We start from the raw sequence: 26,466 nt of genomic DNA on the forward strand, positions 1-26,466 counted from the left end.
CAGTACAGGTATCTGTACCCACTTCTGGCATAGATATCTGCAAAATATACGCCCCTTTCCGCAGAATCTACGCCCCTTTCCGCAGGTCCCCCGATGCCTGCTGGGAAACACACGGATCCCAGAGACAGTGGGGACCATCCTTATTGCGCAGCGCGACTCGCGCATGCCCAGTAGGGAACCGGGAAATGAAGCCGCAAGGCTCCACTTCCTGATTCCCATACCCAAGATGGCGGCGGCAGCACCCGAGAAACGATCGAGAGATCGGCTTTGGGTGCCGACATCGCGGGCGCACTGGGCGGGTAAGTGTCCTTATTGTAAAAGTCAGCAGCTGCAGTATTTGTAGCTGCTGGCTTTTTAAAAAAAAAAAACGCCGGACTCCCGCTTTAAAGTGGTTGTAAACCCTTACAAACCACTTTGACCTACAGGTAAGCCTAGATTAAGGCTTACCTGTAGGTCCAAGAAATATCTCCTAAACCTATACGGTTTAGGAGATATTTGCCCAAAGACAGGCACCGCTATCTACGGTGCATGCGCCGTAGATAGTGGCGCGCAGGCGCACTGAGCGCGGCATTTCCAACAATGGAGCTGCCGCGCGTGGCGGCTCCCGTGCTCATGCGTGGGAGTGACGTCATCGCGGCTTCGCCGAATGACAGCGGCGGAGCTGCGAGACCCCACCGAGAAGATGGATGCGCCGGACTACAGGGGACAGCGGCGACTTCGCTGGCTCCTTTGTCAGGTAAGTAACACATAATGGGCTACTATGCGATGCATAGTAGTCCATTATGCTTTACCTTTGCAGGGAATGAAAGAGGAAGTAAACTCATCAGGGTTTACTTCCTCTTTAAAGTGGTTGTATACCCACTTTTTTAACTTTTACCTACAGGAAAGCCTATAATAAGGCTTACCTGTAGGTAAAAAAAATATCTCCTAAACCTGTACGGTTTAGGAGATATTCCCCTCGGTATGTGCCGCCGACTGCAGCGGCGCATGCGCACAAGGGGGTTCTCTCCGTGAAAATCTGGCAGCGCTCGTCCGGCCGGATTTAAATCTCCCGCGCGCATGCGCGGGAGTGACGATATCGCGGCTCCGGCCACTCACAGCGCCGGAGCCGCGATACCCGGAAGAGACGCCGAGGGAGCATGTCGGCTCCCTCGGCGTGGATCGGGCGAGATGTCGGGGCCTCGTTCTAAGGTAAGTATTTCATAATGAGCTAGTATGCGGTGCATACTAGCTCATTATGCCTTTTGCTTTGCAGGTTTTAAAAAAAAAAAATAATAATTGCGGGTTTACTACCGCTTTAATAGAAAGTCAGACGTGTGTTCATCGTGCAGCCGATACACTGGTGCGTGAGGAGTTAATAGAAGTCCGAGGTGTTGTTCGTCAGTAGCTCTGCGCTCGGTTTCTTGTGTCTGAAACCGACGCATGCGCAGTAGCGGTAAGGGATACTGATTTTCATGGGATGCCAATATTACTGCTACACCGGTGTACAGATATTCGGCTCTCCCCGACCATTGATGACACGGAGGAGCGGAGTGCTGTAAATCGGTGCAGTGGGGACTCCACATTTCATGAAAATCTGAATTTTATGCTACATCAGGATCAGGCGTCTCACTGTGACTGATAAGAGCGGACAGCAGCGCTCCGTTCACAGACAGCGGGGTTATGGCCTCTCTTCCCGGATTAGATGTCAGAGCCCCCTCCCCCGCACCCGGTATGGGGTCCCCGGGGCCGTTTATCACATTGGATGTCAGGACGGTATAGTGTATCGAGGGTCCGGGCTTCGTTCATTAGTCCGGGCTGTGGGGGGGACGACACACACCGATAGATATGTGACGTCATCCCGGTATAATATCTCCGCTCTCCATCCACAGAACCCGCCGATTATGTTCTTGAAGATAAGGCTGAATGTCACTATATGAACGGCACTCAGAAGGTGAAGTATCTGCGGAGATATTTCTACAATGAGGAGGAGCAGTTATACTTTGACAGTTATATCGGATATTTCATAGCGAAGACGGAACTCGGGAGACCCGATGCTGAATACTGGAACAAGAATACGGAGTACATAGAACAACTGAGGGCCGAGGTGCAGAGATTCTGTATATACAACTATGAGGCAATACACGGCGTCACTGCTGACCGGAGAGGTGAGTGTGTCCTATGGATGTGTATTATATACTGAGATCAGTGATTGTCTGACATTCTGTGTATACATAACTGAGACATCCGGGAATGTAAGGCATGGGGGGAGGGGGGGGGGGGGTCCTATGGATGTGTATTATACTGAGATGATGTTTTTTTTATCCATATTAAAGCTGAACTCCAAGCAGAAATCTGAATCCATCATTGTAAAGGTTCAGTCTTTTAGCAAAACGTACTTTTTTCCTTTGATTGCTATCCAGGTAGTGATAAGATCACCCTAGTCAGTGGTTCATGGCACTCTTTCCCAGTAGTGTCAAGGGAGGGAGAGAGGCTGGAGCCCCGAGTGGGTCCCTAAAAAGCCCCGGGTCTCAGGCATGCACAGTTCTGTTACTAGCCCTGAGCCCCAGCACTGAGCGGGAACCGATATGACTCCAATCACAGCCGAGTGACGTAGCAGGCCCCGCCTTCCAGAGCCTGCAGCACTTATGATGGACGTCCCACTGGTCCAATGCCAGGACCGCAGGATGTGTGACATCCATCCATCACCGCTGCACAGTCCAGAAGGCGGGAATTACAATGCGGCCACTGTGAGAAGATCCCCACTCAGCGCTCTGGCGGGCGGCTCTCCTGTCATGGCGCCTGCTGTCTACTGTGATGGGCGCACCGCACACTACGGCTAAAGCCCCTTTCACACTGTGGGCGTTTTTCAGGTGCTACAGCGCTAAAAATAGCGCCTATATATCGCCTGAAAAAATCTGGCCCCTTTCACTCCAGTGTGAAAGCCGGAGGGTTTTCACACTGGAGCGGTGCGCTAGCAGGACGGTGAAAAAAGTCCTGCTAACTGCATCTTTGGAGCAGTGAAAGGAGCGGTGTATTCCCCACTCCTAAACCACTCCTACACATTGAAATCAATGGGGCAGCGCGGCTATACCACCGGCAAAGCACCACTGCAGCGGGGCTTTGCGGGCAGTTTTAACCCTTTTTCAGCCACTAGAGGGGGTTAAAACCAAACAGCGGTAAAAATAGCGCTGCTTTACCGCCGATGCCACTCCCGTACGACATGATTGTTATTTTAATGTAAAACAAGACTTTTCAATCATTTTAACCTCCATTTCATAAGACCGGTGACCGTTATACTTTCTATCCCCCTGGCCACCAGTCTTGTAACGTCCTCTCTATAGAGCTTTAGACAGTGAGCAGTAATGTAATTACACTCAACTCTCCATAGTGGGTGGACCCAAAAGTCTCAGACTCCCAGTCTGATTCACCCAGTTTATCTGCAGACACACCCACAGCCCTCACTTCTGCCCTCAGCTCCACCCACACATGCATCCATCATGTCTTACATTTCCCTTAGCATCATGGGAAATGTAGTTTTCTTTCACAGTGCGGATGTGATGTGTGGCTAGATCTAAAGTCTTCCTCCTGGTGCTCAGAAGCAGAGCAATTTTCAGTTGAATACTATGACATCACAATGCTATAAAGTCACAGATATCACAAAAAGTAAGCCCCTTTGTGATCTAATTTGGTAGCAGTTTAATTGGGCCATCAGAGAGCATCATGTAAACATAACATAGCAAAATCCTGGAGTTCAGCTTTAACCACCTAGCAACCGCCCACCCATAAGTACCACAGACAAGCAGCCGCTGTAGGCAAAGCTATATAAGCTTACATCACTACCTACCTCCAGTGGCGGCTGGTGACGTTTTTAGGATGGGGGGGCTCGAAACCCCGCCCCTCCACGTTTGGCCCTTCCACTTCTCATAAGCCACACCCCTTATAGAATCCACATCATATACCAGGCTGCGCATTATACACCGGGCTCTGCACATCATATACCAGGCTGTACATTATACAGAGGGCTCTACTAAAGCAACCTGTAAATCGCACATATCTGCATTCTGAAACCTGTAAATCACATATCTGCTGCAGAGCACTGAAAACTAAATGTAGTTGATGGGGGGGGGGGGGGCGCAGGGGTTTGCTGCCGAAAATGACATGTAGTTGATAAGCGGGTGTGGATGGTGCTGCCGCCGACCACAGAAAAGTACATGTGGTTGAAAACGGGGGTGTGATGGTGCTGCCGCCGACCACCACAAAAGTACATGTAGTTAAGCGATGGGGGGTGCTGCCGCCTACCACAGAAAAGTACGTGTAGTTAAGGGGGGGGGGGGTGGGGTTTGTGCTGCTGCTGACCATCAGCTTTCATCTGGTTCCAGCAGGTTACCAGTTGTTAAAGGGGGAGGTTGCTGCCCCCTGACCACCGAAAACTAGTATTTTAGTGTACGTTGTGAGCTTCCTCCATCAGTTTACCTGCTGATGCTCTCAGGAGGGACTGAAAGCAGTCGAGTGCCAACGTCACTTCCTTCAGTGACGTCGGAAGCGCCGCTCAGACTCTGAATTGAACTCGCCTGGCCAGTCCATTGTGCCGGAAGCTGTAGCACAATCGACTAGGGCTGCAACTAACGATTATTTTCATAATCGATTAGTTGGCCGATTATTGTTTCGGTTAATAACCTTTAAAAAAAAAAAAAAAAAAAAGTGGGTCAAATTGACATTCATTTTCAACCACAGTGATGGGAAAATTTGGAAATAATAGAAAACTTCTTGGACAAAGGAATTTTCAGACACTGTATGTGGTTTTCATTCAGAAATTACGTTCATTTTAAAAACAGAATGTTAAAAACAAGTGAAAATTTCAAACAAAATTCTTTCAATCAGCGAATGTACAAAGATTTTTCATCTGAAAATGGATCTGTGTGACCAACATAAGGCTCGGTACACACCTATGAGGTTTGTTTCTGCAGTTTGCTTTTTGCTGTACATTTTTTGATTTTTGCGCACATGATTTTACTGTGATTTGCATTTTTTTGGGTAGATTAAAAAACACATGACATGCTTTTCTGCAGCTTCTCCATTGAAGTATATTGAACCAATAAAGCACCATTTTGCGTTAAAAGTCCCTGACCCTTTCAGATGTGAACGTGTCCCATAGGAAACCATGTAGTGCATTTCTGCAAAAAGCGACAATAAACACATAGATGTGAACCAGGTTTAAGACGTTTAGTAACATAATGGGGTTAAAAAAACTAAAATTAGCCCTTTATAGTACAAAAGAAAGCAGATAATCACTACTGTAAGGGGTTAATTTTTTTACTTTGAAAGTAATATTTACAGTAGCAATGATTTGCTCTTTTTGTACTATAAAGGGCTCATTTTTAGTTTTTTGTGTTTTTTTTTTTACCCCATTATGTTACTGGCCGATCGATTATGAAAATAGTAATCAATTCATTTCATAATCGATTAGTTGTCGATTAATCAATTCGTTGTTTCAGCGCTACAATTGAACGCACCATAGAGCGAGTTTTTGTGGGGCAAATGAAGCGCCTTGTCTGCAATCTCGTGATTGCATAGACGTGGTGCTTCCTTTTTTTTCTTAAAGGGACATGTTTAAATAAACTTTTTTTTTTTTTTTTTTTTATTATTATCGGGGGGGGGGGGTGTCACCCGGGCGCTCCCTATGGACGTGCCTCCACTGCCTACCTCCAGGTTTAGAGCGCACATATGATTGTACACAACAGTAGTCTGTCAGCAAGTCCCACCCAATGATTCACAACTGAGACCTGCTGATCCACTGTGTAAAATCAGCGCTCAGAGCTCTGTGTTCGTAAACAACATAGAGCTCTGTATGAAGTGCGCAATCTGTCAGTTTTTCATCCCTGCAAAACAGGGATGAGAAACTGAGAGATCGGTTAGTAAAAGCAGCACACTGTACACACATTGCATAATTAAACACACAGTTAACCCCTTAATCACCCTAGATGTTAACCCCTTCCCAGCCAGTGACATTAGTATAATGACAGTGTATAGTATTACCACTGATCGCTGCATTAGTGTCACTCATGTCAGTGACAGTCAGAGTCACAGTCCCATTATAAGTTGCTGATCGCCGCTATTACTAGTATAAATAAAATTTCCAGTATATATAACATAGTTTGTAGGCTCTATAACTTTCACACAAACCAATCAATATACACTTATGCCCCATACACAAGATCAGAAATTCCATCAGAAAAAACTTGGCAATGAGCCCAGGAACCATAAACTGTAAAGTATCCGTATAACTGCCTTTTAACCCTTGCCCCTTCATCCCAATGAATAACACACATGCAACTGTTAAGTTGGAAAGGGCAAGGCCACAGCTTTATTTAAATCCAACACATAACATCTGAATACTTCAAAACCGTGCCTGTCACAGTTATACTGTGAGCACATACAGTGGTGTGAAAAAGTGTTTGCCCCCTTCCTCATTTCCTGTTCCTTTGCATGTTTGTCACACTTAAGTGTTTCGGAACATCAAACCAATTTAAACAATAGTCAAGGACAACACAAGTAAACACAAAATGCAATTTGTAAATGAAGGTGTTTATTATTAAAGGTGAAAAAAAATCCAAACCATCATGGCCCTGTGTGAAAAAGTGATTGCCCCCTAAACCTAATAACTGGTTGGGCCACCCTTAGCAGCAACAACTGCAACCAAGCGTTTGCGATAACGTGCAATGAGGCTTTTACAGCATCCTGGAGGAATTTTGGCTCACTCATCTTTGCAGAATTGTCCTAATTCAGTTACATTAGAGGGTTTTCGAGCATGAACGGCCTTTTTAAGGTCATACCACAACATCTCAATAGGATTCAGGTCAGGACTTTGGCTAGGCCACTCCAAAGTCTTCATTTTGTTTTTCTTCAGCCATTCGGTGGTGGACTTGCTGGTGTGTTTAGGATCATTGTCCTGCTGCAGAACCCAAGTTCGTTTCAGCTTGAGTACACGAACAGATGGTCGGACATTCTCCTTCAGGATCTCTTGGTAGACAGCAGAATTCATAGTTCCTTTTATCACGGCAAGTCTTCCAGGTCCTGAAGCAGCAAAACAGCCCCAGACCATCACACTACCACCACCATATTTTACTGTTGGTATAATGTTCTTTTTATGAAATGCAGTGTTCCTTCTACGCCAGATATACTTGGACACACACCTTCCAAAGAGTTCCACTTTTGTCTCATCGGTCCACAGAATGTTGTCCCAAAAGTCTTGGGGATCATCAAGATGTGTTGTGGAGAAATTGAGACGAGCTTTGATGTTCTTTTTGCTCAGCAGTGGTTTTCTCCTTGGAACTCTGCCATGCAGGCCATTTTTGCCCAGTCTTTTCCTGATGGTGGAGGCATGAACGCTGACCTTAACTGAGGCAAGTGAGGCCTGCAGTTCCTTGGACGTTGTTGTGGGGTCTTTTGTGACCTCTTGGATGAGTCGTCGCTGCGCTCTTGGGGTAATTTTGGGCGGCCGGCCACTCCTGGGAAGGTTCACCACTGTTCCATGTCTTCGCCATTTGTGGATAATGGCTCTCACTGTGGTTCGCTGGATTCCCAAAGCTTTGGAAATGGCTTTATAACCCTTTCCAGACTGAGAGATCTCAATTACTTTCTTTCTCAATTGTTCCTGAATTTCTTTGGGTCTCGGCATGATGTGTAGCTTTCAAGGATCTTCTGGTGGACCTTACTGTGTCAAGCAGCTCCTATTTAAGTGATGCCTTGATTGTGAACAGGTGTGGCAATAATCAGGCCTGGGTGTGGCTAGAGAAATTGAACTCAGGTGTGGACAACCACAGTTATAGTATGTTTTAACAAGGGGGGGGGGCAATCACTTTTTCACACAGGGCCATGATGGTTTGGATTTTTTTTCACCTTTAATAATAAACACCTTCATTTACAAATCGCATTTTGTGTTTACTTGTGTTGTCCTTGACTATTGTTTAAATTGGTTTGATGTTCCGAAACACTTAAGTGTGACAAACATGCAAAGGAACAGGAAATGAGGAAGGGGGCAAACACTTTTTCACACCACTGTAATTCCAAAAGGAGGGGAAGGAGATAAGAAGGGGCCTGACCTTACCATAAGTGCTGGACAGGCCGTCTGCTTCCCATTTCCTTCAAGAGCACATCCCCACAACAGCCATTTTATGCTGGCAAGGTCAAAAAACCGCCATCCGCCCTTCAGTGAACAACTGACGGGCGCCCCACCGCAGCCAGCACCTGTTCCACACCCCGTTGCAGTCCAAGATTAAAGATGTCCAAACCAATTTCATTGAGGTGAACACCATCCGGTGTTAAAAGATCAGCATTAGCACACTCCAAATCTCTGTGACTAATAACGAAACCCCCGATCTGTCGAACAAACTTGGCAACATGATCGTTGACTTTCTGACGGAATTGTTCCAACCTGGGGCCTGGGATCGTCCGCGCCCACACCGAGCGGGGCACAATTTCCGACCAAATGAGGATCAAATTGGTGAAGACAGCAAAACAGTGGGCAATGTCTAGTTTGATCTCAGAAATCAGGTCCACAGAACGCATGTAACCCACGTCATTGCCGCCAGCATGGAGTACCAAAACTATGGAACCGGACACGTGTGCGGAGTCACAGGCATTCCGGAAGAACCTGGGACCATCACAACCCCTGATGCCTGAGCCAGTGGATCCTGACAAGATCAGAGCCGAAACCCAAGTTCTTCCCGTAGGTCTGGACTTCCGCACAACGAGCGGCCCAGTAGATGGAGTCACCGAGTAGCCATATCAAGGCCGGCAACCTGAAGTTTTAACACGGCAGATGTGGACGGACATACAACGAAAAACTAGATGATTCCCATCTACCCAGGCGCTGAAGTTCCGTATCGGGAAAACCCCATGGCAGAAGCAGTGGTCGCCGCACCGATGCAGAACGAGTGCATTCAAGAATCGCACAAGGGAAGGCCCATAATCTCGGGACGACGACAGAAAACTCGTAAAAATTGAAACCTACTCAGGGCGGAGGAGTCGGCATGAACGAAAAAAGAGAGAGAAGAGCGGTGCGCAGACATGAAAAGAGAGGCCAGAGATACCGGGGCAAAAGGGGCCGCTACAAGACTACCCTCCAGCTACTGCCAAGACTATCAGTCTTAGAAGTCTTCAACAGAACCGTCGCGCATCACTCCACAAAAGCAACATCCGATGACAGGATGCCACCCGTAGACCACGTGGATCTCGAAACTAATTCGCTAATGCGAAAGGCGCCGAAGAACGCCCAAAGGAATGCAACGCGAAACAGGAGGGTCTCAAATAACGAAGAGCATACCGACGGCAACACGGAAAGAATACCCGAGACAATCTGGAGAGAAACCGGGCGCCTCGAATCGGGGGAATGGGTAACCGTTTCCAACCCCACAGCATCCGTCGAACAGGAAAAGCTTTAGTAATGTCCTCCCAACCGAGGAGTGGAAACCAAAAGGACAGCGCCGACAAGGAAGAGGAGACGGTGGAACCGAAACGCCCTTCTGCAGCAAGTGAACTAAATAAGCAAACAATGCCATACGCCTGTCAGTAGATGAAGAAACGTAAAACTCACCACCCGAAACTTGAATCCACTCGCGCCACACCCTGCAGTACGACGCCCACGTCCGCGCTGACAGCGACGTCTGAAGGAAGTTCAGTAAGCTTTGGAAACGAGGTTCCATAAGTGGGCCAGACAAGGGAGGCCCTCCAGGAAGGCTGACGGAGCCAGGGAGCGGAAACGATCAAGCTGTAGACAGGAGAGAGCATCGGCAATATCATTAGCTGTCCCTGGCACATGCTTAGCCTTAATACAAATGTTAAACTGTAAACACTTCAGAACCAAAAACCACAGCAACGAAACGACTGGGGGGGGGAACTGGCTGACTGCTTGTTCACTACCTGCACCACACTCATATTATCAGACCAGAAAACCACTTGATGATCACGCAACCGTTCACCCCAAAGCTCAATAGCAACAATGATTGGAAAGATCCATGCGGGCCCATGAGCCCGGCCAACGCTCAGCAGACCATGTCTCCTAAAAGAAAGCGCCAAAGCCACAGGTGCCTGCTGCATCAGTGTATAGCTCTAGCTGTGTGTTTGGCACTTCCTCCCGCAGCCAACAAGACTGGCCATTGTAGGATTGAAGGAAGGATAACCAAATCCCCAAGTCAGCACGCATGGGCCTGGTGATCTGAACATAGTGGCGTGGGGCTGTCACTCCTTTCATGGCCTACGTCAGGCGCCTGCAGAAGACTCTACCCATTCGTATAACCCTGCAGGCAAAAACTAAATGACCTAGCAGAGATTGCAGTTGTTTCAACTGCAATTTCTTGGCACCTTTGGCCAAGTGGACCAAGGAAAGGAGCCTGGTTAGCTTGTCTTTTGGTAACTGAAAAACCATCGCCACGTGTCGCTTTCTATGCCCAAAAAAGACAAAACAGTCACCGGACCTTCAGTCTTTGTCAGCAAACAGTGGAACGGTGAAACGCCGGCAGGTGTCTTGAAAAACAGCAAGTAGCCGCTGGCACCGACCACTGTCCACTGGACCCACAAAGAGAAAATCATCCAAGTAGTGCAGTAAGGACTGGTAACCAGCCCCCTGGGCAACCACCCATTCAAGGAAGCTGCTGAAAAGCTCAAAGAAATAACACGATATGGCACAACCCATGAGTAGGCACATGTTGAAAAAATAGCTTCCCTTAAAGTAGCAGCCCAGGAGGTGAAAACGGTCTGGGTGCACCGGGAGGAGGCGAAAGGCGGACTCTACGTCCGCTTTAGCCAGCAATGCAGACCGACCGGAAGCCCTAACTGAAGCGTTCTATCAAAAGAGGCGTAATGGACCCTGGATTCCTCCTTGTCGATGCCGTCGTTAACCGAGGAGTCAGATGGGTATAATAAGTGATGGATAAGGCAGAATTTACCCTCCGCCTTTTTCGGGACCACACCGAGGGGGGATGCCCTCAGGTTGTGGTAAGGGGGAAGCTCAAAAGGGCCAGCCATCCGTCCCAATTACAGTTCCTTCTGGAGCTTCTCGGCAAACGGCGGACTCATATTTGACAGCCGATTTTTAAATTGGGCACCATGGTAGGCACGTCCGACAGGAAAAAGGGGATCCAGAAACCACGATCCAGGCAATCGTTCAGGATTAGCGCCTCCCTATGAAGGGGGTACCGGTCTAGCCAGGGAAGCATCTCTGAGACGTTCACTGGTGTCCTCCGGTTTAGAAAGGTCAGGCTTTGCCCCTGGTCTGGGCATTGACTGTTTGCCTCTCCGAAAGCATCGGCTGGCGGGGTGAACACCCCTACAACCTGACAACCTGAGCCCTAGTGTTTGAAACGGCACATAGTGTACCACTTGCAGTGGCTTTTGTTAAACAACCAACAAATACCCTTTCTTGAAGCGGCCGACGCTCCGGATTGAGAAGCGCTGGCCGGGGACTAAAAAGACAAAGGCCTGTGGGGTCACATAAGCAGCAACCACAGGCTGCTGTCCTGACAATTGAAACAAAACTCCTTATGCGCCGCCATCTTTTGATGAAACTGAATATAAGCACCCCAAATGAGGTCTAGGTAACAAAAAAGGGAAGAGGCTAACTCCGGAAACCGTTCACAGAGCACTCCCGCGTAAGTGCAGAACCCTTGGAGCCAGTTCCCAAAAGTCAGAGGAAGCTGTTTTGGTTTGTCACCCTGCATGGATACGTCGATCCGCCGAGATTTGTCGATCGTTTCCCTGTCTGGAAGTACAAGCGCGAGAAAATCAAATTTGCGAGGCCATATCTTGTCCTTCACCTCCTCCGTCAAGTGTGTGCCTGTAGGCGAGACCACCACAGAGCACTGCCAGAAACGGGGGGGGGGGGGGGGGGGAGCTGTCGGACCCGATACCCCCATGCTGGATAGGACAGATTTGACGACCGAAGCAATGCGTTCCTCTTGTGGGCCCGATACGGAAGTGTCATCGACCTATCCCAAATCCAAATTACAGTCATACTCACTGAGGCGCGGAGGCAGGTTCAATGAAGGCTGTCCAGCAGCAGGACCCAGAGGGACATCCAGTGCCGGAACGGCCATGGAAGGTAGGGGTCCGGTACGACCGTCACCTGGAGGAACCGAGGGGGAGGCAAGACTGTGATGATGGATGGCAAGGTCCAGGGGAGGGGATCCGACCACCGACCCTGAAGAGTCTGACTGGCCTAAGACAGCGGCTGGACAACCACAAGATCGTTTGCTGACACAATGAGGGTAACCCGTGGCGGGTGCACCCGCCAGCCCAGGCCTGGACAAAGAGCCTCCTGCCCTGTTGGGCGCAGGAAGACTAGGCTGCAGTGAGGTGGCAAGTGACCTCCCGCCCAGCTTGACGCAGGGAGGTACACATGAACCAGGGAGGTCTGCGCGGAATGAAAACCACCCGACCCGCTGGGCGCAGGGAGGTGGTGGTGAGCACAGATCGTCGGACTTGGGTGAAGCGCCGATCTGGGAAAATTGTCGCCCGGCCGGGTGCAGGGAGCCTCCAGTATACAGCCTGAGAACCACACCGATCACTCACCCATGAGGCGATTTGGATTGCATTGTGCGCTTTACAAGTATTTCATTCATTCAACATGGCGCCATGAGCCTGGGCTGATGGGATGTTGGCGACAATCGCAGATCTCCCGCCCTGTGGGGTGCAGAGAGATTCCGCTCAGGCAGCTGTAGCAAGTCCGCGGAAATGTGGGCGGTGGAAATCCCCGCCACACTAGGCGCAGGGGGATTCATGGTATACACATTAACAGGCTGTTGATTAAGTGGCATGTCAGACTCGGGGGGGCAGCACAGGAATATGTGAGGCTGTGACTAAACAGGAATCTCCTGCCCCACCGGGCGCAGGGAGATCCGTGACATTCACATGTGCAGGAGAATAATTGGGCATGAATGACTCTCCCGCCCAGCAGGGCGCAGGTAGGGTCATTCCATGCTGTAATATAGAGGAGCGAGTACTTTCAACCATTTCTCCGCCCAGCCAGGCACAGGGAGAAGAGGATCCACTGGGGGCAGCATAGCCGACATTAAGTCCTCAGCGGAACCGCCGTGCAGGAGGCTAGGGCGGGCGGCCGCTGAGGAGATGCGCACCTGGACCCTTTTTTATTTGCCAGAGCGCCCCGAGGATCTGCGCGCCAAGGAAGTAAGACCCCCGCCGGCCGCCAACACCCCGCCCACTCGTCACCCCGCAGGCAGGGGAGGGGGCAGTGTTGGAAGCAGCCCGAACGGAGCTCTACTTGGAATGAGGGCTCCGCGAGCGGGCTGTGCGTGAGGAGGCCCAGGTAGCATGAAGACGATCCAAAGGCAGGGGGGAGGACCGCTGAGTGGGGCCCCGGTGATGACGGGCGGAGGTGCCACGCTTCCCAGTTGCAGAAGCGCTGGCACCTAAGGCAGCAGACTGGTCAGGGGAGCAGGGATTGTAGGATTGTCCCACAGAAGCCCTGTAAGAACCGGGGCTCAGCCGAGAAGGCGGGCAGGCCCGTCTCTGGGCCCTTGGCTCCACAGGGGGTTCCGCAGGAGGGGACGTAGGGTTGAGGAGCAGTCCCAGGAGATAGGAGAGGAAAAAGCCAGTCAGCCTGACCTTGAAGAGCCAGTTGGCGGGCCTTGGCAAAAAGGAGCTCTGTGTCTGGGACTGGAGGGACAGGGTCAGCAGCTCTTCCAAACCATGCTTCCAGAAGGATCCGGACTTCTTGGGAGCAACACTTTTGTTGAGCTCAGGCCCAGCCCAACCCACTTCCCAACCAATTGTTAGTGACCCCCTCGGTCACTTTAACCCACCCTGGTCATGCCCCCATCAGTCAGGGCTCTCTTTCCCTAAAGGGGTCAAGAGGCCTTCAAGAACACGGTGACATACAACACTACAACGAACCGAGAAAATTAAGTTGCATGCGTCAAATTGTTTCCGATTTTATATATATTTTTTTTTTTTTTGCGCTTCCAAATTGTATACAGGCAAACGCATTTTCAGATAGGTACTTTATCCAACTGAAAAATAGAGAACCTGCTCTCAATCTTTTGCTGGCTGAAATTCTGCCAGCAAAAGCCTGATGAAGCATACACACGGTCGGAATTTCTGGCCAAAAGCTCACATCAGTCTTTTTCTGGCAGAATTTCGAATCGTGTGTACAGGGCATTAGGCCTGATTGGGTGAATCATATTTTTCTATGCATTTTTAGTGCTATTTGCATTTTGCAGATTTGCACTACAGTCCATTTTAACATGGTTTCCTATGGAACATGTTCTGTAGTACAAATCTGCAAAATGCAAAAAGCACTAAAAATGCATAGGTGTGAATCAGGCCTTATTGGTTTTTTTTTAATCAAAAAATATGTAGCATATATTATAGAATATTTTGGCAAAATTCATGAAGACTTTTTTTTTTTTGTATTTTTTTGTATTTTGTTATTAAATATGTGTTGTTATAGCAGAAAGTAAAGAAAAAAAAAACATTATATATATATATATATATATATATATATATATATATATATATATATATATATATATATATATAATATTTATTTCGTTTATTTTGCAAAAAATAAAATCCAGTCGTGATGAAATACCACCAAAAGAGAGCTCTGTATGTGTATGGGCACAGTGTTGCATGACCACGCCATTGTCAGTTAAAGTAGCACAGTGCCGAATAGCAAAAAATGGCCTGGTCATGAAGCTGGGTAAATCCTTCTGGAGCTGAGGAGGTTAAAGTGATATGGATTTTACCCCTTAATGACCAGGCCATTTTTTGCGGTACGGCACTGCATCGCTTAAACTGACAATTGCGTGGTCCTTTGACGCTATACCCAAACAAACTTTACATCTTATTTTTCTCCCCCACAAATAGAGCTTTCTTTTGGTGGTATTTGATCACCTCTGCTTTTTTTATTTTTTGCGCAATAAACAAAAAAAAGCGTCAAATTTAAATAGAAAAACAATAATTTTTGCTATAATAAATATCCCCAAAAAATGTAAAAAAAATAAATGTCTTCATCAGTTTAGGCTGATATGTATTCTTCTACATATTTTTGGTAAAGAAAATCGCAATAAGCATATATTGATTGGTTCGCGCAAAAGTTATAGCGTCTACAAATAGAGGATTTATGGCATTTTTATCATTTGTTATTTTTTTTTACTAGTAATGGTGGCGATCTGCGATTTTTTTTTTTTATTTTTTTTTTTTTATTTTTTTTTTTTGGGGACTGCAACATTGCGGTGGACAGATCGGACACTTTTGACACTTTTTTGGGACCATTGCCATTTATACAGCGATCAGTGCTATAACAATGCACTGATTACTGTGAAAATGTCACTGGCAGGGAAGGGGTTAACACTAGGAAGCGGTCAAGGGGTTAAATGTGTTCCCTCATTTGTGTTTCTAACTGTAGGGGGATGGGACTGACTGGAGGAGGAAACAGATCGCTGTTCCTAATCACTAGGAACAGCAAATCTGTCTCTCCTCCCCTGTCAGAACGGCCATCTGCCTGTTTACATACACAGGCACATGATTTGGCTAACATGCTGGTCTGCTGACCAGGCATCCAAAAAAAGACCTGACGGATCTTCCCTTCCTTGGCGACCGGCTCTTTGGAGCCTCTTTGGATGACGTTATTAAAAATGGCACTGGTGGTAAGAGTACCTTACTCCCACAGGCCAGGAAGGCTAAGGAGCCACGCCGCAGGCAACGGCCCTCTTTTTTTCCGCTCACAAACGGCTTTTTCAGCTAAACGTCCCCAGCCCGACAGGACGACCATGGAAGGACAAAAACGTGGAACCGCAAGTCTGCAAACAAAAGTGCTACCGCATGAAGGTTTGCCCCCACCCATGTCTCGGGTGGGGGGTCGCCTTCGGGAGTTTGCAGCCCGATGGTCCTATCGACTATCTGACTAATGGGTCTACGATGTGATTTACTCAGGTTACAAGATAGGGTTTCTCTCTGGGCCGCCAAACAGATTCTTCCCCTCCAGCATACCCGTATCCCCGGCTCGCCGGGAGGCCCTCTTGGGGGCAGTAAGGGACCCGCTGTGTCGCGGGGTGGTTGTACAGGTTCCGGAATCGGAACGTTTCCAGGGATTCTACTCAAATCTGTTTGTAGTAACCAAGAAGGAAGGGGTACGTCCAATCTTGGACCTAAAAGCCCTCAATCACTTTGTGAAAGTGCAGAGGTACAGAATGAAATCTGTTCGCTCAGTAGTCGCTGCACTCCATCAAGGGGACTCCCTGGCATCCTTAGACATCCAGGATACGTACCTGCACATACCCATATGCCTTTGGCATCAAATTTTTCTGCGATTTTCAGTCGGGGAAGCCCACTACCAGTTTGTGGCTCTTCCTTTTGGTCTGGCATCAGCCCCCTCCCCCCCGAGTCTTTACCAATGTATTCACTCCAGTCTTGGTGTTGCTGCGGCAGCGTGGGAACGCGACTGTGGGATACCTGGACGATCTCCTGAGGGCATGTTCCACCTCAGAATTAGAGGAGGATGTGGCGATCACCATGCAGACCCTGCAAGAATTTGGGTGGCTGTTGAACCTAAAGAAGTCGGTGATTGTACCGACCCAGCGTCTGGAATACCTAGGCTTGCTGCTGAACTCCATGGAAGCAAGAGTTTTTCTACCTTCAAAGTGCAGACTCTCAGATCCGCGGTAAAACAGCGAGTGATCGTCACTCCGCTTCTGCATGCAAGAGCTGGGACCCATGCACCCAGGAGTTCTGCAGAAGGAGATTTTGACAAAATGGGACAAATCTCAGTTGTCCCTGGATCGACAGATCCAGGTGAGCCAGTCAGTCAGAGACTCGCTTCAGTCCGGGAAGTCGTTCCTACCTCTGAAGTGGACAGTGATCACAATGGATGCCAGCCTATCCGGCTGGGGTGGAGTGATGGGGGTTCAGTCGGCTCAGGGCCTCTGGTCGGCGGAAGAATTCAAGTTGCTGATCAATCTGCTCGAACTAAGAACGATCAGGGTGTGCTTCTCCACATGGTCGATAAGACTTCAGGGGCGTCCGATCAGGATCCAGTCAGACAAAGCCACAGCTGTGGCATACGTCAATCACCAAGGGGGAACAAGAAGATCAGCCACCGCACGGGAGGTCGCTCACTTCGGTGGGCAGAGCGACACGTACCGGCCCTGTTGGCCATTTACATCCCGGGAGTGGAGAACTGGCAGGCGGACTATCTGAGTTGCCAGATGCTGAACCCAGGAGAATGGGCATTGCATCCGGAGGTATTCAGGCTTCTGTGCCTGAGGTGGGGCACACCAGACGTGGATCTTCTGGCCTCCCGTCTCAATCGGAAGGTGCCGAGATTTGTGTCCAGGACGAGATCCGTGGGCAGACAGCTGAACTATGCCTTTCCTCCACTGAAACTGTTGCCACGTCTGCTTTGCAGATTGGAAGTCGAGGGGATTCCGGTGATACGGATTGCCCCAGATTGGCCTCAGCGTCTTTGGTACGCAGACCTAGTGCGCCTGGTGGCGGACGCCCCCTGGCGGCTGCCGTTACGAGAGGACATTTTGTCTCGAGGTCCGATTCTCCATCCTGATTTACCATCGCTGGTTTTAATGGCATGGCTATTGAGAGCCAGGTGCTGAGTAACCGGGGTCTGTCGGACTCGGTGATCCCAACTATGTTGAGGGTTCGGAAATCTTCTCGGAAGATATAACATCGTACCTGGAAGGCCTATATCTCATTGTATGAGGGAAAAGTATGGCATCCGCACTCCTTTTCTATATAGCCAGGATCCTGCTGTTTCTTCAACAAGAAGTAGACCAGAAATTGGCGTTAAGCACCATTAAAGGACAAATATCAGCCTTAGCTTTCTTTTTTCAGCCTGGTGTTATCTGCGCTTCAAAAACCGCCGTTTGAAAATATCAGGGAGATTCCCCTGTTGACTCTTTCCCAGAAAGTGGTTTTTCTAGTGGCCATTACATTGGCCAGGAGGGTTTTAGAACTGGCGGTCTTGTCCTGCATTTCGCCTTATCCGGTTATCCACAAGGATAAGGTGGTGTTGCGTCCGCAACCTTCTTTTCTACCCAAAGTGGTCTCGGCTTTTCATATCAATGAGGACATTGTATTACCATCTCTGTGTCCTAAGCTGAAGCACCCTAAGGAGGTGGCCCTTCACGCTCTGGATGTGGTTCGGGCTCTGAAGGTGTATTTGTCTGCCACTGCTCCCTTTCGGAAGTCAGACTCACTGTTTGTTTTGATGACTGGTCCCAAGAAAGGCATGGAGGTCTCGTCGGCCACCATTTCCAGGTGGATCAGACAGATTGTGGTACAAGCCTACGCCTTGAAGGGGCAGGTGCCCCCCTTTCTGGTCACGGCCCACTCCACAAGGGCATTCGGAACTTCTTGGGCCTTTCGACACCAAGCGTCTGTCGCTCATGTGTGTAAAGCAGGGAAAACCTGGTTGTCTGTCCACATGTTTACCAAGTTCTACAAGGTAGACGTCTATGCATTGACTGCCTGTTTTGGCCGCAAAGTTTTGCAGGCGGCCGTAGAGTTGCAATTGAATATGCAATATATTTCCTTTTTCCTGTTTTTTATCAAAAAAAAAAAAAACACAGTAACATTAACTTTATGCGCGGTTGCATTACATTCATTACGCAGTTTTTTTTTTTTTTTGTGCGGTTGTGGGTAGTCACTCCTGTTGAGTGTACCCTGGTTTTGTGGTGGATTTCTCCATGCACTGTTTTTTTTTTTTTTTTTGTGGGTAAAGTTTCACTAGCTCCCACCTGCCATGGTGGATGAAGTTTCTATGCTATTTCCCACCCCTCGTTTGCCACTGCTTGGGGACGTCCCAATGACTACGAGAGGAGCTGTGTCGGTCGGTAAATATAAGAGAAAATTAGGATTTTTTTGTGCTCACAGTAAAATCCTTTTCTCTGTTGTTCATCAACTGACACAGCACCCGCCCCTCCTCCTTTTTTTTTCTCTTTTACGTTATACTACTTGTTGACTTACTGATGACTGCATGGCAGGTTGGAGGGTTGTTGCCCAAGGGACTGCCCCCTGGGCGGAACTAAGAGTTCCGAGTGTTGTATTACACCTAATGTCTAGTATCTCCTAGTAATAGGGCATAACAGCCCAATGGCTATGAGAGGAGCTGTGTTGGTCGGTGAATTACAGAGAAAGGGATTTTACGATGAGTACAAAAAATCCAATTTTTTTTCCTTCATGCATACAATGCATGAAGGTAAAAAAAAAAAACTTCCACCTTTACAACCACAGTAAGCCCGATTTACTAAAGCTGAGAATGTTCACACAACAAATTGTGAATATTCACTCCAATTTAGCAAATTTTACACATCCATCAAGATTGCCACACCTGGGAAAAGCAATTTACACTCGGGTCACTTTTCAGAGATATTTGATAGGTGGGAAGAGGGCAATATGTCACCTCTTCACTGCCTGTTTTAACCCCATAATTGCCACACCACGTGCATTGCACACAGTTGCAGCAAAGCTCCGTTCACTTGAATGGGTCTCATTTAGTGGCCGTACTGCCCACTGAATGCAAAAGGGAGATTGTGCCAAAAATGATATGAACACCCCCATTCACAGCTTAACCACTTGCTGACCTGCCGCCGCAGTTTTACTGCGGTAGAATGGCACAGCTGGGTGAAACTACGTTTCCTTACGTCGCTTTGCCTTTTGACCACAAGGGGCGCATGCCACCAGAGGCACTCCCCGCAGCATGTGCGTGGAGCCGATGCGAGTGCCTGATTGCTTGTGACAGAGCAAGAACTGGGGTGTGTGTGTGTGTGTGTGTAAAAACACCCAAATCCCTGTTATTTCAGGGGAGAGGAGACAGATCGTGTGTTCATACAAAGTCTGAACAGCTGTCTGTCATCTCCCCTAGCCAGTCCCACCCCCCTTACAGTTAGAACACACCTAGGGAACACCGTTAACCCCTTGATCACCATTACTAGTAAAAAAAAAATAATAATAATAAAAAGGCTATATATCTAGCCCCTATTTTGTAGACGCTATAACTTTTGCCCAAACCAATCAATATACACTTAATGTGATATATTTATTTAATTTTTTACCAAAAATATGTAGAAGAATACACATCGGCCTAAACTGTTAAAAAAATAAAAATAAAAAAAAATAATAATGTGAGAAATTTATTATAGCAAAATGTTAGATATTGGGGGTTATTTACTAAAACTTAATGGTACAAAATCTGGTGCAGCTCTGCATAGAAACAGCTTCCAGGTTTTATTGCCAAACCTTAATTGAACAAGCTGGGGTTAGAAGCTGAGTGGCTACCATGCACAATTGCTCCGGATTCCGAGTGCTTCAATTTTAGTAAAGTCGCTCTTCTTTTGTTTATAATGCAAAAAACAAACTTCAGAGGCTATCAAATACCATCAAAAGAAAGCTATATTTGTGGGAAAAAAGGACGTCAATTTTGTTTGGGTACAGCGTCGCACGACTGCGCAATTGTCGGTTAAAACGGAGCAGTGCCATATCGCAAATAATTTACTGGTCATTGAGCAGCCAAATCCTCCGGGGCTGAAGTGGTTAAGGCTCTGTTCACACTGCCACGACCTGAAAGTTGCACGACTTTGACGCAACTTCAGGGAATGCCTGTGTAATCTTGTAATGCTCTGATCTAAATCACATCAGTTAAGACGAGGATCTGACTTGAATGCGGCTTCCATTCAATTCTACGGGCAGAAGTTGGACCAAAGTAGTGCAGGAACCTTTTCCAAAGTCAGACCAGTTGAGACAGCTTTCATAGGGAAACATTGATTTTTACATGTCATGGGACATGTGCTCTCAAAGTAGGAGAGCATGTCGCACCCGTGCCTTAGGCCCCATTCACAACTGAGAGATTTTCTGCTTGAAGCTTGTAGCTCTAAAAGGCGCAACAAACCAAATCTCATTCATTTCAATGGCCCCTGTTCACATATGAGTGGTCTGTCCCCTGAAGCAAAATGTCCATCACTTATAAAATTACATGAGCTTCTTTTTGGAAGAATACAAGCGTTTTTGGCCCCATAGACTTCAATCTTCTAGATTGTAAGCTCTAACGAGCAGGGTCCTCTGATTCTTCCTATATTGATTTGTATTGTAAGTGTACTGTCTGCCCTCATGTTGGTAAAGGGATGAGCAAACTGTTGGCGCTGAATAAATCATGTATAATAATAATAATAGAAATGCCTGACTTGAGTGTTTTATAAGCATTTTGCCACTCGTTTTCTGCTCCAGCAGCAGCTCTCCACCCATGATTTCCTCTCCCTCTCCTCCCCCTGATGCTTTCCACTGGCTAAACAAAAATGCCTGAAGCTATAATATCCTTTTAAAATGAAAAAAAAATGGGTGAAAAAAACACCTGTAAAAAAGCCAGTAAATCACTACTCTAATGCCCCGTACACACGAGCGGACTTTTCGACATCCAAACTCCGACGGACTGAGTCCGTCAGACTATCCGATCGTGTGTGGGCTGCAACGGACTTTTGATTCGCCAAAGTCTGACGGACTTTAGAAATGAAGCATGCTTCAAATTTTCCCGACGGAACTCCGCCGGACCCGGTCCCCGTCGAAAAATCCGCTCGTGTGTGTGCTACTCCGACGGACTAAAACCGACGCTAGGGCAGCTATTGGCTACTGTCTATGAACTTCCTACGTCGAATCCAGTCGTACGTCATCACGTTCGACTCCGTCGGAGTTTGGTGTGATGGTGTGTGGTCAAGTCCGTTCGGTCGAAAAGTCCGCCAGAACTCCGTCGGAACTCCAGCGGAACTCCGGCGGAACTCCTTTGGAGGTCTGTCAGACTTAATCCCTCTCGTGTGTACGGGGCATTAGGTGTGAATGCAGCCTAAATGGAGCAGTTCAAATCACAGCTCAACTACTTATTTTTACCACCTTAACGACCAGCAAAGTACCCATACCTTGCTGGACTTTGGGTGGGTATACCAGAATGATAGAGTGTGTGTTTGTTTGTTGTGTGTTTTTTTTTTTTTTTTTTTTAGAGCTGGCAGTCAGCTATTTTTTAATAGCAATTGAGGCGACTAACTAGCCGCTGGATTGCTATTACAAGCAGTAGGATGAGACTTCTTCAAAATCATTCAAATCAAAATTACCGTATATACTCGAGTATAAGCCGAGATTTTCAGCCTCTTTTTTGAGGCTGAAAGTGCCCCCCTCGGCTTATACTCGAGTCATCGCTGTCTGCCCGCTCGATCAGCGTGTCGAGCAGACAGACAGCGGCCATTCTATCATTCAAAAGCCGCGCCTCCGGCTCCGCCTTCGCCTGTGATAGGCGGAACACTGAATTTCCCAGCAGCCTGTGTTCCGCCTATCACGGACATCGTATCATCCTCGTACTACGGACGAGGATGATACGATGTCCGTGATAGGCGGAACACAGGCTGCTGGGAAATTCAGTGTTCCGCCTATCACAGGCGAAGGCGGAGGCTTTTGAATTTTACAATGGCCGCCGAGGCGCCGACGAAGAGGGCACGGGACGGAGGCAAGGCACGGCACGGGACGGGACGGGACGGAGGCAAGGCAAGGCACGACACGGGACGGAGGCAAGGCACGGCGGCAAGGCACGGGACGGAGGCAAGGAGGCAAGGCACGGGACGGAGGCTCGGGACAAAGGCTCGGGACACAGGTAGGCTGGACACACACACACACACACACACACACACACACACACACACACACACACACACACACACACACACACACACACACACACACACACACACACACGGATGGATGGATGGAGACACACACACACAGGGATGGATGGATGGAGACACACACACACAGGGATGGATGGATGGATGGATGGAGACACACACACACAGGGATGGATGGATGGATGGACACACACACACACAGGGATGGATGGATGGATGGACACACACACACACAGGGATGGATGGACGGACACACAGGGATGGACGGACACACAGGGATGGACGGACACACACACAGGGATGGACAGGCATGTCTCACCCTCGGCTTATACACGAGTCAATAAGTTTGCCAGTTTTTTTGGGGGTAAATTGGGGGCCTCGGCTTATATTCGGGTCGGCCTATACTCGAGTATCAATCTTGGTGTTTTAAATGCTTTCAAGGGCAGAGGACCAGATTCTTTCATAAAGTTGGCCTGTCACATGCCTATTGCTGTCACATATGATTTGTACAGATGAAACAAATACTCAATTTTCTTTTTACATGATTGGATAGTTGAAATGAATCTTCACTCTTTTTTTTTTTTTTTATATATGAGCTTCTTTAATAAACTAACCTCAATGACATACTACTACCCCATATTGCTGCTGACCAGAGAAGTGAGACTTCCTATACATCTGTTATTTTCTGTTTTGTGTCTGGAAATGAAAGAACCATGTTGTCTCATTTTTGTTTTTATATGTATTTAATCGGTTCCCTGTCATTCTGTGAGTACCGAAGACATGGATCCTGTGTTCCTGTTAAGCAGGCACACCGATGCATGTCTTCAAGTAGAAAAAGTACCTCCCACACTTAGTAATTACTCACTAGACACACAGTTAACCCTTTGATTGCACCTGATGTTAACCCCTTCCCTGCCAGTGACTTTAGTACAGTGACAGTGCATATTTTTAGCACTGATCCCTGTTATAATGCCACTGGTCCCCAAAAATGTGTTATAAATGTCAGTGTTTGTCTGATTTTGTCCACTGCATTTTCGCAGTCCCACTATAAGTCGCTGATTGCCGCCATTACTAGTAAAAAATAAAATAAATATATAAAAATATCCCATAGTTTGTAGACGCTATAACTTTTGCCCAAACCAATCAAACACTTATTGGCAGTGGTGGCTGGTGAAGTTTTAAGATAAGCCCCACCCCTTATATAATCCACCCACTCCATCCCCTATATTTCACTAGCTCCCACCCATAGTGTCGGGAGTGTACAGCCCCGGCATCGCGGGGCGGAGTGTACAGCCCCGGCATCGCGGGGCGGAGTGTACAGCCCCGGCATCGCGGGGCGGAGTGTACACCTGACAGATCAGGGTAAGCTGCCCATACGTAGAACGAAGCAAGGACTGGTCGAATTTCAATCAGTTGCTCCTTACATGAGAAGATTTAACATCCGTAGTCTGTCCCTTATTTGGGGTAAACTAATACCATTCAGTTATCAGGATATTTTTTCAGTCTTTTTCCGCAATAACAGACTCTGCAGGGTTTATTGGCTGTTCTGATGAGGGGGCTCGATCTGCACATTACTGTCACCCCCAATCCCCACACTCACCTTCAGGCTCTGGGCACGTTACACTCAGGCTCAGCACTGCCAGCTTCACGCCCATCTGCCGCATCAGTGATCTGCTCCCTGCCTCAGATCACAGGGTCCTGGTGTCAGTCAGTCTCTGCAGTCCGCACTCCACTGTGTGACTCCACAGAACAACAGTGAGCCAGCCGGGAAACCGAAAGTCACACTGCAGTGCCGAAAAAGCACCATTCATCCTCCAATCCCAGCCAATAAAAATAAAGGGCAGAAGCCAGAGGCAAATGAGTGAGTGTTTGCGGGCGCAATGCTTGCGCCCGAACACTCCGCAAACATGGGCAAATCTGCTGATTGCAAGCTGGGAATCTTCCCATAGACACTCTTAGGCCTCTTTCACACTGGGGCGCTTTGCAGGAGTTGCAGCGCTAAAAATAGTGCCTGCAAAGCGCCCTGAAACAGCCGCTTCTGTGTCTCCAATGTGAATGCCCCGAGGACTTTCACGCTGGAGCGGTGCGCTGGCAGGACGGTAAAAAAGACCTGCTAGCAGCATCTTTGGATTGGTGAGGGAGCGTTGTATTCTGCGCTCCTTCACCGCTTTTACCTATTGAAATCAATGGGGCAGTGCGGCGCTTTACGGGTGGTTTTAACCCTTTTTTCAACCACTAGCGGGGGTTAACACCGCCCGATAATGGCCGATTACCGCCGCTAAAACTACGGTAAAGCGCCACTAAAAATAGTGGCGTTTTACTGCGGACGCCCCCACTGCCCCAGTGTGAAAGGGGCCTTTAAGGTGACCATTTTTATTGGTGAAAAGCTTGGGTGGGGCGGTGCCCATGCACCCCCTATTGATGAGCCACCACTGTTTGCTACATATTTTTGGTAAAAAAAAAAAAAACAGAGTACATATTGATTGATGAAGACATTTGATTTTTTTTTTTTTTTTTCAGTTTTTTTATTGGATATGTTTTATATCAGAAAGAAATGTATATAAATATTTTTTTCAAAATTGTCGGTCTTTTTTTGCATTTAGTGCAAAAATAATAACCGCAGAGGTGATCAAATACCACCAAAAGAAAGCTCTATTTGTGGGGAAAAAAAGGACATCAATTTTATTTGGGTACAGCGTTGCATGATGTGCAATTGTCAGTTAAAGCAACGTAGTGCCGTATCTGCAAAAAAAAGGGCCTGGTCATTAAGGGGGGTAAACATTCCAGAGTTGAAGTGGTTAAAGAACATCTATAGTCGGGATACCTTTTTGTATTTGAAAATCCAATATAAGATTACTTAAAAAATCTACTTTCATGTTGTTAGTGCCGCCTGTCTGCTGACCATCTTTTTGCACAACTTTCTGGATTCCCTGCCTGCTTTGCAGCTTCTCCTCTGTTTACTTTCCATTTCTATGTACTATATATCCTATGGTACCTTGCTGCCTGCAAGCAGTGATTTCTGCAGTGATAACTCCACCTCCTGAAACTCCTCCTCTCAGCACTCTGTAGTGCAGAAGGCGGGCTCTGTGAAATGTGTGACACGACAGTGTCTACTCACAGGGCAGAGTGCTATGTGTCACACAATTCAAGGAAGGAAGGATCTGTTGCCCTCTACTGTTTGAATTTATAATTGGCTTTTGTTTGTTAAAGCGGAAGGTCCGCTTAAAAAAAAAAATAAATAAATAAAAAGTCAGCAGCTACAAATACTACAGCTGCTGACTTTTAATAATCGAACACTTACCTGTCTTAGGGTCCAGCGATGCGGGTGATCGAAGCCCCCGCTTGTCTCTCCCTCCGCTCGGCTAAGCCGGCATTGTAACTGTGGGCACCCGGCTGCGGCTTCACAGCCAGACACCCACTGCGCATGTGCGAGCCGTGCACTGTGACTGGCCGCACAGTCATCTGGGACCTATGACGTGTCCCAGATGATTGCCTAGAGGGAGAGGGCAGAGCTGATTTCCCTTCCTGCACCGAGGGAAGTGACGTAAGGTGCCGAGTTGAGTAAGGAGGCAGATTACGAGCAACCCCCTAGCAACAGGCATTAAGAGGCGAGTAAAAAAAATAATAATTTTCTCCAAATGTTTTTTTCATTTATTTCATGCACATTAGTGACTTTTTTTTTTGGATGGAACTCCACTTTAATTACCACAGTTAGTAGGTTACAGACAGGTACTTCCAGTTACTGCTAGCTGGGCCAGAAAACCCTGATTGGAGGAATGCGTCACGATCTAGG

The 26,466-nt window shown here is 47.8% G+C and overlaps 1 protein-coding gene across 1 annotated transcript in view; it reads left to right on the top strand.

Moving 5' to 3' along the window:
* The window catches only part of LOC143984729 (H-2 class II histocompatibility antigen, E-S beta chain-like), a 134,516-nt gene that overhangs the window by 58,455 nt on the left and 49,595 nt on the right, over nucleotides 1-26,466 (top strand). The window contains exon 2 of the mRNA XM_077484661.1: nucleotides 1,872-2,147. Coding sequence (XP_077340787.1) covers nucleotides 1,872-2,147 — 276 coding nt within the window. The remainder of the gene's footprint in view (nucleotides 1-1,871; nucleotides 2,148-26,466) is intronic.

This window comes from Lithobates pipiens, unplaced genomic scaffold (assembly GCF_037356315.1).
Source record: "Lithobates pipiens isolate NorthernLeopardFrog02 unplaced genomic scaffold, aLitPip1_a1.2 Scaffold_1, whole genome shotgun sequence".
NCBI lineage: Eukaryota > Metazoa > Chordata > Amphibia > Anura > Ranidae > Lithobates > Lithobates pipiens.